The sequence below is a fragment of the Calidris pugnax genome, unplaced genomic scaffold (genome assembly GCF_001431845.1).
Source record: "Calidris pugnax isolate Ruff unplaced genomic scaffold, ASM143184v1 scaffold15, whole genome shotgun sequence".
Taxonomy (NCBI): domain Eukaryota; kingdom Metazoa; phylum Chordata; class Aves; order Charadriiformes; family Scolopacidae; genus Calidris; species Calidris pugnax.
This window is the reverse complement of record NW_015090774.1, coordinates 8,616,558-8,628,419: the sequence shown is the minus strand read 5'-3', so window position 1 is coordinate 8,628,419 and position 11,862 is coordinate 8,616,558. Positions and strand designations below refer to the sequence as shown.

The window sequence follows — 11,862 nt, the reverse complement described above, 5'->3', positions numbered from 1 at the left end:
CGGACGGCGGCCCCATGGCCAGCATGGCTTGCGAAGTCATGCCCCTGCAGAGGTACGTGTCCCGCCGGGGTAGCCCCCGGCCCAAAAGGCGATGCGGGGGCTGGTGCCGGGATGCTCGGCACGGGGTGGGGGGGAACCGGGACTCCGGCCCTGCCGGCCCGGCTGCCTGGGCAACGTAACCAGCGTCTTAACGGGGCTCCGGGGGCGGGGGAGATCTCCGGCTTCCTCCTGCGGAGGATGGTAGGGGGGGATCGATGTAGCGCCCCCAAATCCACGCAGCCCTCTCCTTGCGGGGAGGTTCGTAGGGATTGAGCCATCCCCTCCCGGCGGGGGTCTGGCGGCTCCCTGCGCCCCGGGGAACCGCTCCCTCCCGCCGCCTCACTGCGGCTGTCGTGCTGGAAGGGAGCCCCCCCCTCCCCGGGCTTGCCCCTACGGGCAGCCCACCTCCGGCATGGGCGAGAGCTTTGGTTTGGGGAGGAAAAGGGCTGTTGTGTTTCCAGGCTGTGGAGACACACCTCCCTTCAGCACCAGCTGTGAGTGCCTACCCGTGCTGGCATGTGCTCCTGCCACGGGAAGGCAGGGATAGCTGCAGTCAGGCTTCTGACATGCCCACTGGGGCAGGGAGGGGGTGTGTGTGTGTGCACAGTCCTTATTACTAAGTCATTATTATATTTTTTTTTTTCCTTTTTGATTGGGCTTTCAGTTCGCAAAATCCCGCGCTCCCTACCTCCTTAGCCTTATTTGAATGGGCTGACTATCAATCTTTATGTAATCTACAAAGCAGTAAATACGGAATTTAGTGTGCCATTTCAGCACTGGGGTGGTGCTGTATCAGCAGAAGCTGCGGAGTTGCTGCTTACTTGGATACGATGAAATAGTAACCGAAATTGCTGCACAGACCGTTACTGCCTTGATAAAGCACCGGGTTGTCTGCAGATAGATGTGGAGGAAGCCTCTTTTGCAGTAATGCAGTCGCGGGGTTCCATGTTGGCGACTGCAGAGAATCAGAAATGTGGTTTGAATGTCTTAAAGAAGTAGTCATAGTGCATCGTTTCTATTTGAAGGGCAAGGCTCACGCAGTATTTTTAACCTTTTTGTGTTCCTGGGGATCTGTGACTGTCAGAGCGGCAGTCAGACCAAGCGCTTGTTATTGTGCCAATCTTGACTCTTCACCCCAGGGGAAGATAGGTTTCACAGGGTAGCTCTAATTAGACTCTTTGGGTTTTTTTGTTGTTGCAAGGATTAACTCTCGATCAGTTAGAAATGCACTCTGCACTTCAAAACTGAAGATTTTTCTTCCAGCTCCCATTAAACCTTCAGGAGGGTACAGAATTGTTTGAGCTTTGCAATTAGAAAAAGATTATTCACAAAATTCTGGCTTTTTTCCCATCTCCTTGATCTGTTTTTAGGATGTGTATACTGTACTTTTAGCACCTAAGCTTCTTTGTACCTAGGGGCAAACAAGCACAGACTCCCACATCCCTTAACAGCCGCATTCTCTAGGCTGCACCTTTATTTTCCTGATCTTCCCCTTGGAACATTGTCTCCTCCTTTCTTAGTGCAGAGTTTTACTGTGGAAGGAGGGTCTTGCTGGCTTCAAGCATATGTTTCAGCTTCAGGAAGGTGATGCCTCATAGTGGTTGGTACCAATGTGGGTAGCGACGTGCTTGTGGTTCCTGTGAGGTGGACAGGCTGATGCTGCTCTTCCACCTGTGGGCATGGACACCTCTCAGTGCATGAACCATGTTGCTGGGTCTAAAGCAACAGGGGCTGGTGGCAACCTCCAGGTGCTGCAGTTGGGGCACTTCCCAAACTGGGAGCATCCATCTTCCCCTCTTGACAAAGCGAATGAGCTGCCAGCAGTGATCGTGCTTGGTGCCCTTCCTGGGCAGATAAACCCCCTCCCACCTACAGGTGTCCCGCTCTGAGCTCTCTTTGGGCCACGAGTTGACCATGCTGTGCCTGCCACTGAAACCCTCCTGCAATAGGAATGCATCTCTGTGTGGCTGGTGTGTAAAACTTGGGAGAGGGAGAAAGTCTCTGTTTAAGAAGCTGTGACATTTAAATAGCATTAGTCACTAGAGTGGGCAAAGTATTGTATCTACCAAGGTATCCGTAAGCTGTGAGTATGGCTTCCTAAAAATCATATAATGTGCTTGCATAGAGCCATGTGTACTATACAGTGGCATTTTATGCTATATATAGATGTCTGCGGAATGGCACATGATGGGATACGGTGGCCTGGCTGCGAGGGAGTAACAATGGGGACATCAGGGTTCTATTTCATTGCATGGGAAAAGGTGGAAGGCCAAATGTGTTGAACCCTCCACTGCAATAGGGACTATATTGCCTGGGCACTGTAAAAGGCACCTGTGAATGTCACACGGGTTGCATTACTTAATTTTCCAGCACCCACCAGTAATTCTTCTTGTCTGTTGCTAACAGGTGAACGTGTTTTCTGAATAGCATTAGCTTACTTTAATAACCTAGATTCCTAGTTAGAGCATTACTAATGCTGGTAATGTATGTTTTAATTCATTTATTCTAGCTTAGTCTATTGCAGGCTTAACAAAAGCTATGCAAAGCTGAAACCTCTGGCGGCCGCCTTTGCCAATCGCATCTGCCAGTTTCCGTAGGAGATAAGAAAGGCAGGTACACACTCGAGCCTTGTTTGTGATCAGTGGCCTCTCTCTGGCTTTGCACGTTGCTGGAACAAATGAAGGCAGAGGGAAGGGTGAAGCTGTCACAAATATTTTTAGAAAGTGCGTCTAGTAGAAGTAAGGAGTGTGACTGATCTGCTTCTAACCTGTCCAGCAACAGTTGTCTGCTCACTTGCAGTCATCATCGAGGTTGTTTGATTTACCTTTCTGGTTTGTTTGCTTGGGGTCTTTTACAAATACCGAGTATTTTAGCCTGAGAACACTGTTTGTATTCCACCATATTTTCCTTTTTTTTGGAATGGCCGCTGTGTTCTCTTTAACAGATTGGTGAGCATTTGTGTGTGTAAAGTTGTATCATAAAGAAGTCTGATCCTTTGGACTTTGTTATCACTTTCTACCCAAGGTACTGGGAGTGCTTGACAAGCCCCAGTGAAGTATGTTCTGGAATATGTATGTAAAGTGAAGTATGTTCACTGAGGGTGGAGAGAACTTGTACCTGATTTTGGTTGGTTGGTTTGCTTTGAGATTGTTTCTTTTTCTTTTTCTGGGTGAAGAATGAAGAGCAATTCAAACCTGTGGTTATTGTCGTCCTCAAGTTAGAGTCATAGCCTATTACAAAATGCTGTGTGAATTTTTGGCCTTCAGGCTCACGCTTGACCCACAGCTGGGTACCCTGTCTTGTCACAGCTGCGACGTGATGGGTGTAGGAGCCTGGGGAAGCTTTTCCTGGGTACTGCTGGGGACGGGTGGTGGTGGGGGGCTCTGACTAAAAGAAAATTCATGTGGAAATTTTCTGTGGTGTTTGCCCCCGGGGTGTCCACCTGATTAAGCAAGAAAATGTGAATATTTACCTAAAAACTGGGCCCTTAGATAACTTTACTTGAAGCGTGCAAGCTTTTAACAAACAATCCTGAAATCGAAATTGCTGGTTACCTAGTAACAGTTCTTCACCATTATAATGCAACAGGTATGTGTGCGTTATGCAACTTCACACTGTTAAATTCTGAGAAGAGGTGAGACTTTGGCTGGTACATTCATTCCGCCTCTTTCCGACCCATTTTCTAGTTTTATCCTAGTGATGACTACTGCCAAACCACAAGCAGAAGAAAAGACACTGCCCTGTCTTTCATAATAAGCCCCAACTAGTTTAAGAAGTAAAACAACAAAAGCAAGCTGTTTAACATTGACGTCATTTTAGAAAAGATAAACATATTTGCAATCCAGGAGGATAGTGAGTAGAAAATAATTATACAAAATTACGCTGTCAAGGGTTCCAGTAGATTCAGATAGGTTAATATAAATGGAAAATCAGCCTCTTGCTCGCAGTGGCATTTAATCAGCAAGAAGTTCTGCTAATTTCAGTTTGCCATGGGATAGCCTGTACTTCCCTGATGTGCCTTTGAAGTAGGAGGAGGTGTGCAAAAAGGCTTCAGTGTATTTTAATATTTTTTTTTTCCCGTTCAGGCAGCGTGCCTCAATCTCAGTGCCCCTCACGTGTCCTGCGCCATTATGCCTGTGAATAATGCAGTATATTCCCTATGCGTATGGCTGTGCTGTATGTTAGCATTTCCTAGAGTTAAAAGGCTAGTACCTTAATCTTGGCTGTGGAAAATAGAACAAGAAATAGTACGTGCTCCTCAGATGTGTGACAGAGTGATCCTTCGTATTCACCACAGCTTGTCTCCGTGATATACTAATATTGGCATTTTGAAGGCCAGATGAAACAGGACACAGCAGCTCATGCTTTTGAAAGGCTTATAGGGAACTCTCCCCCAAAGGAATCCCTTCCTACAGCCCCGCAGTTACATTGCTGCACGCTCTGGTCTCGCAGGCTTAAGGCAGAACTTAGTTGAGAGATCTTCACGAAAAACGCTGCTGAAGGTGTGGCTTTGGGGGAGGCAGTGGGATCCTTTGAAGATTAATATTTAAACCAATACCACCGTCGCCCAAGATATTGGAGATATTTTGTGGAATATGTGAGTTCAGAATAAAGAAGCCGGGCTGTCCACCTAGTATTTTGACATGTGGCGCATTTGGTGTGTAGCTTACGCAGGTACTTAAGCATCAGCTTAACTTGGTTTCAGTGGTAAGTATGTTTAGGTATAAGTGTAACTGTTGTGAAGACTGGACATAAACATCTGAAATGACATGTTATGGTTTTGGCTATAAAAGTTACTTTTCAGGGAAACTGCAAATGTTTGCATGGAAATAACTCTTACTGAGAAATAGTTGTTAAACATTTGTTTCTTAGATAGTTACTGTATAGTGCATTCTTCCTCTTTGCCCCTCCGATTAAGGGTATAGAGCAAGGGTGGCATTGCTCAACAATTGATGGTAAATGCTGACTTTTAGTGATGACTATTGTATCACCACAGTGTTATCATGTTAGATTAAATTTATGGTTAGTCACGCATCAAGGATGATATTATTCTTCTTTTGCATAACATACCTCAATATTCTTGCTTTATTTGAAGGAAGAAGCTTATATTCCCTGCTACTTCTCATTTGCAAAAACATTACCTTTTACCCACTGCTGTGAAACACAAACTATGAGTAAATCACTCTACTGAGAAAATAAGTATGCAATAAATTTTCATGAGCAGTTTCAATCTTGCATTTGTCAAAAGCTTGAAATAGCTTTTATGGGGAAATGACTTGGGGGGGGGAAAGGGCTTAAAATTTCTAAGACAAGACATTCAGCAAAAAGCACTACTGTGGCCTCAAAATTGAGGCTTCCTTGAGGCCGTTTTTAGTGTTGTTAATGTTGATTATAAGTATCAGAATAAATAAACAATATCGTTGAAATGCCCTGCAATAGGAAAAATGGCGTGTCTGTTAATCCAAGGTGGCACAGTGGTTCTAAATGGTGGGAAGCAAACAGGAGGTAGATAACTTTGAAGTCAAGTAACCCAAGCTTAGTCTTCCAAGCTGCATTAACTTTTGATATTGTTAGTAATTTGACACGAGTGAATTTTCAATGCCTTTTAGTTTGATTGCATTAAAATTAGAAGCAGCAATCATGTTGCCTGAAAAAAGCATTCTCACTGAAAAAATAATTAATTTCTTTTGAAGTCCAGAATATCTGTGGTGGAATAGAAAGCGAGCCATTTCTTTATCTAACTTTTGAGGTCAGAACAAATAGAGGCTATGGCAAGGCATTAGGAAAACATGACCTTGGCTGAGCAGCATGACCCTGCCGGTGTCTAGACCCTTCATCTCTGGTGCAAAATGTTGACACTTGAGTCAAAGTACATTTTCATGATTGTAAAAAAAAAAAAAAAAACAACAACCAGAAACAAAAAACTCCCTTTTTTTTTTTTTTTTTTTAATTTTATTTAATCGACTAAATGTCTCGTTTAACTTATGAAAAGAGGAAAGGAAAGCAGCGGTAGCTTTACAGTGGAGGTTCCAGTGCCAGCAAGCCAGTAGGGAAGGACTGCTGATAACTAAATGCAAATAAAACAAGGGGAAAGGGCCCTGAGGCACCCTCCGACCTGGGGTGTCCATATACCATATGGGGTATCCCATATGCGTGTGGACAATTTGGGAACTCTCCATCTGAACGGATGTTTTACAGCTTCGACTCTGGAACAGGCTCAGCAGCTCCCTTGCTCTTTCTGAAGGGCAAGATGAGACATTAAAAAAAAAAAAAAAAAAAAAAAAAAAAAAAAAAAAAAAAAAAAAAAGAAAAAAGGAAACCCATCTTTGCGTATTTGAGAATGCGATGGGTGAACGGTTGCCTGTAACATTCCTGTTGCAAAAGGGGGAGGCAAAAAAAGGTAACTGTGGTTCTATAATGGAAATTTATCGTTTAACAGTTAGACTTCACCCAAGCTTTCCTATTTCCTTCTTCAGAGACAGAAAGGATGCGTTGCGTAAATGCTGTAAAAATACATGTGCCTGAAAATCCTAAGATGTGCTAAACTGACTGGTGGGCAATGCTGGCGTTCCGTCCAGTCTGGCAAACTTCTTTGTTAGCTCAGTGGAGGTCACAAGCAACAATATTACTTCTTTAGCCATAAAATAAAGAGAACAAGTTTTTTCAGTTTGGCTGATATTTGTTTTGGTTTTTAGCAAGGAGGAAGTTATCAGGTACTTAGGTGTTCTTTAGGAGTGTGAGAAATCGCTCTCCCAAGTATTCCATGAAAGAGCAATTCATTTCTGTTTAATCCCTCTTCTTAGGGGAACTATGTATATGTCTGAGAAGAAAGAGACTGCTGTATTTTGCACTCGCCTCCTTGGCCGGGTAATTGGTGATAGTTGAATAAATAATGGATTATTATTTTTTTTTAAGTTATTTCATCAGTTCAGTACTTTCTGGCCATAAGCATATATAAAGCTGGACAAAACTGTGAGGGTACTAAAAAAAACCAACAAAAACGAAACAAAGAACCCCCTAATTTACTACAAAACCTGCTTGCCTAATGCATAGATTCTTTCCTGGGCAAGGTGGAAGTTTATACTATATAAGATATGACTTGTCCTCTCCATACTGCTCCATACTGTAGATGGCTGACTTGGTTTGCCAGGTCACTGTGCCAGGTATTGGGCTTTCCTTTCTTTCTGGAGGTGTCGTATACTCCTTTAGCCAAAGAGGAACTATGCAGCCTGAGTACAGTACAATTAAATGATAAACACATCTTAATGATTTCTAGCATTTTCTTTTGAAAGGCTACATGATAGAAAGCAATGCTAATAAACCCTCAGTACAAGGCCTTTTAAAAACAAGCAGTTGTTTTGTAATCAGCATGGTGTGAGTGATAGTGACAAAGAATTCTGAGTGCAAGGTTTTAAACCAACTTCTAGCCTGTTTGTTGTGTAATATCAACTGATGATCATTTATGATTCATATCTTGTACATTTTCTTGCTTGCCTGTCTCTTTTATATCCGAAACCGTGTGATGAGGTATACACAGGTTTAAAATCTCTCTCACACAATTTTCATTTCTTTCGATATACTAATCTGTGCTTGTGTGTATAACATAAGCACAGTAGGAATAATGAATTGTTTCATAAAGTATTTTAATCAAAGCAGAATCCTTGTGCACTAAGTGACTGCAGTAGGGCATGGTGGTCACACATCTAATTTGAGGGATTGTGAATTATGTAGAATAGCTGGTTTAAATGTGTTCGTGACTTACACAGCTTATGTCTTCCAGCTTGCACAGATGAGTTGACTAATGTGCATGAAATTAGGGAAAGATGTTTAGGATATGTTGTTTTTAATGATCAGGAGGAAACTCATGATGTGCTTTGTTCAGGTGCAGGAGATCTTTTTCAAGTTAAAAGATTTTTATGGGTGTTTCAGAAGTCTAGATTTCATAGTACAGATCAGTGCTGCACATGCAAAACTACAAAGCACTATTGCATAAGAGAGGTCATGCACAGCTATAGCTGTTATTGACCATGTGAAATTTTGAAACATGATGATCTGAATGAAACTGGTGTTTGGTTTATGATTTCTCTAGAGCTTTTTTCTCCCCTATTCCCAGCTAATGTTCTTAAAATATTTGTTCCCCCTGAGTTAGTTTGCATGAGTGGATAATGGCTTTTTTTGTACAGATATAAAAATTGCTTGAACTTGTGGAGCAGCTGTGGAAGAAAAGGAAGGAAATACAAGAGGTTTCAGAGTCCCTGTTGAATACTACTTTTCCATCTGATCTGTCAAAGCAGCTAGTGGGAGTATGAATATAAGAAAGTTATTTGGGCTTTTTTCAGTATCATTGTGCTTCGATGACTTGGAAGTTAATTACAAACCCTGAAATGAGGAAGAGGTTTTATGATGGAAAAGAAAGCATGTTTGGTGTGACTTTGACAACTGCCACTTGTACACAAACCAGCATTTGGTGTTGTCATTTGGACTTGCATTGATGCACAGAAATCTTGATGGCGCTGTGAGCTTTTCTCGAGTGAGAGAAAACATGTTTTGTGCGTGCCACTGGGCCTTGTTTGTATTGAGGTGACAAGTATAGCTATTAACATAATGAAGTGAATATAATAAAAAACTTTACCAGCAGCTTTGTGAGTTTAAAGTAGCTTCTTCAAACTTTTTTAAAGTATATTTTGTAAGTGCTAAATGAAGAGAGAACATGCATGCAAGCTGAGAGACTGCAGGTCGTCTTCTGGGAAGGGCAGTGATGGGCACTTCCACGTTTCCCTCTGCTGTCCCAAAGCCGTAGCGGTTCCTTACAAAGACCCTTCAGATGATGTTCACCTGGGTTCACACGCAGGCAGCTGCGTTACCTGCCTAGGCAATGCTGCTTTAGCAGGGGAGTTGGACTAGATGATCTCTATGGTCCCTTCCAACTCTAAGAAATTCAGTGAAAAACTTCAGTGAAATCCCTGCGCTGGCCGGGGCTGGGAGGTGCTCCCCCAGCAGCCGCCGAGTGCAGCCTGCCCAGGCAGTGTTGCGTTACAGAGACGAGAGTTTTGGCAGACTGAGCTGATTTCGGAAGCGGCTTCTCTTCCTTCCGGTCTGTGGTATTTTGTGTTACCCTGGAATCAGTGTTTCGGGCTTCCCGCATGGCGTGCTGGAAGGACTTTTCTGTAGATGTCCACAGTTGTCTCTTTATGAATCTCTGCGTACTGTAGTGGGGAGGTTGAAATGATGCAGAATTAAATACCTGTGATTTTTCTCTGGCACATCGACTCGCTCATCTGTCTGTCTGCTTTCCTGGCCTTTCTGACTCCCTTGCATCCTGCCTCCTCCCTCATGCTTCTGCCCCCCAGGATGAGTTTGGCGTTCATATTTGTGGATCTGTTAAGACATTGGCGGGGTTTGAAACAAGCCATGGCAAAATCTGCCTCTGGCTATATTCAGTGTGAGCAGGGTGCTTGCCTGGCTGCTGGCCAGAGCTTCCTGCTGGCTCTGGTGGAAGCTGCAAAAGATACCTGTGGGTATTTGATCTCCTAGCTACAGAACACATGGAGATGTTCCTTTCCCCTTTATTCTGTGCTTAGAGAGGCTTTTGTAAACCAGTAAATAAAATCCTTCAAAGTTCAATAGATGAATGGATGCAGGCTGGCTTTTCAAAAATTGTTCAGGCTTGATCTACTTCAGATCCTTGTTGAAAGTTGGTTGAGATGCTGGGGCAATCAAAGCGCCCGAGTAACTTGAGTTTGAAGCTGAACTCACCTTTCTCAGAGTGTTCTCCCATATTCTCTCATCCTCTGAACAAGCTCAAAAGTGAGGGATGTCTTCGCAGCCTGGCAGTGGCCCAGGACCCGTGGCTGAGTACCTGTGGCAAATGGCTGAGTGCTGGAGCAGTCCCAGGCTGCTGGAACAGTGGGAAAGCAGCGGGGAGGTGCTTGGTGTCCAGCACCTGCAGGATGTTATCCTTTCTCCTTCTGCTTAAAGTAATTTATGCAGCTTCCCATCTTTTCTGCCCAACTTGCTGACCGTATTAAAAGTCCCTTGGGGACTAATCGACCTCGGTGGCGTTTCCTGCAGGCTTGGAGGAAAATGACTGTCCTGCTCTGGAGAGATACAAGGCTTAAATGTCCTGCAAGGCCAACCACTTACCTGGTTGGAATGACTAGGTGAAATTCGTTTGAACCCCTTCTTGCAGCAGCACAGTCTTGACTTAAACCATCAGTCCACCACACCTTTCAGCTTCAGCACCCCAGCAGCTCATTCTTGCCTTGTGCCAGCACAGGCACGATGAGCTGGATCCGGGAACTGGTTGGCCACACACCAGGTAGTTTTGTTTGGGCCAAGTCAGTTGACCACTGAAAGACCGTTTTGCCAGGGGAGCTCCACACCTGCCGATGGCAGCCCCTGATCTTAAGCCAAGGCAGATTTCAGCATAGCCAAATTGGTGATAAACTGGGGAATTCCTAGCCTCATGCATATAGCCATGGCCATTTCCTTGGTCTCTCGAGATGTCATTTGGTTTTTTTTTCCTTAACTTTTGCAGGTTATTTAATTCTGGAACAGCAGACAGCAAAAGGCTCTGGTGGTTTTGCTGGCAAAATACTTTATTGTTGCTATGGGAATAGTCCTGGCACTGCTGCAGAGCCAGAGTAACTTGTGGCTGTCTAGCAGGAGATCTGTTACACCACGTTTGTGGACACTGAGAAATGAGTTGGATTCTCAGGATTTAAGGAATGTAACATAGAGCTTACTTCCATGAGTACGACCAGAGGATGGAACAGCCCTGAGTGTTGCCTCTGTAACAGGTGTTACTGTTTCACTTCTGTGATCTCTATTGCTGAAGAGTATCTTGCTGTAAATGAACTGCAAATACAAGACAGAACTGCATACTAACTTTAAAAAATATGTTTTGTTTTTAGCTCTCAAGAAGACGAGCGGCCTATGTCACCCTTCTATGTGAGGTATTTACTCAATTGTTTTAATTTATTATTTTTCTGTGTGGGATAGATTTGTTATTGGAGTTAAGTGTGGGAAATGATGCCAGAAATATTGAACAGACTGTAGTCAAACTGAAGATTAATGTTAAGTTTGTAATAATTGCTCAGCTAGTGGGACGAATGAGTCTTCAGAGATATAAACTCTGTTGAAATGATTTCGTATTTAGAGATGAGGCTGAGAGTTTTAATGCCAGTCTTGTAAATTCTTAATTAGAAGGCGGACATTAGTTTCCTCTTTTCTTCAGTTCATTATGTAGCGTAGATGCCCATCGTGAGTATCTTATAATCTGTAGCCCAGGAGAGATTTCTGCCACACGCTTTGAGGAACTGGCAGCGTGTGCTGCTCAGAAAGAAACCAGGAACCAGCTGGTGAGTCAGCAGCAGCCCAAACAGCCCCTGCTCCGCTGCTGCAGCCCAGAAAAGCGGGAGAGTGGCCGGGCCCCCGGCGTGCCTGCCCGCAGGGAATCACCCTCCCACCACAGCATCCCAACAAATTGCATTTCTTGTTTTGCCAACTGGAGAGCAAAGTCACTGCTTGTAAAAGTGGCCTAATTCTGTTGACACCAGTGAAAGTTTGGTCTGCTTGCTTCAGTAGCAGGCTCCATTCCAGTGCTTTCATTAGCACTTAGTGGAAGAACAGGAGCCAGGGCAATTAACAGTGAAGGACTGCATAGGAGGAAGGGCCAGATATTATAATTGGGTTCTTTGATCTCTGCGGAGTTTAAACAAATAAAAAGAAATCCCTGTGGTGCTTTTTGTGAGAGCAGTGATATTTGGAATTTTAACACCAGTCTCTTCAATTTGTTAATTCTCTTGCATGTATTCCCATTTA

The 11,862-nt window shown here is 43.8% G+C and overlaps 1 protein-coding gene across 10 annotated transcripts in view; it reads left to right on the top strand.

Annotated features, from left to right (window-relative positions):
- FAM13A (family with sequence similarity 13 member A) overlaps positions 1-11,862 on the top strand; it is a 134,703-nt gene that overhangs the window by 73,143 nt on the left and 49,698 nt on the right. For 8 of the 10 annotated variants that reach the window (XM_014944040.1, XM_014944047.1, XM_014944030.1 and 5 more), the window contains one exon: positions 10,953-10,994. In XM_014944040.1, coding sequence (XP_014799526.1) covers positions 10,953-10,994 — 42 coding nt within the window. Of the gene's footprint in view, positions 1-6; positions 53-4,730; positions 4,747-10,952; positions 10,995-11,862 lie in introns of those variants that run through there. The other 2 variants (XM_014944057.1, XM_014944063.1) reach the window with 2 other exon arrangements.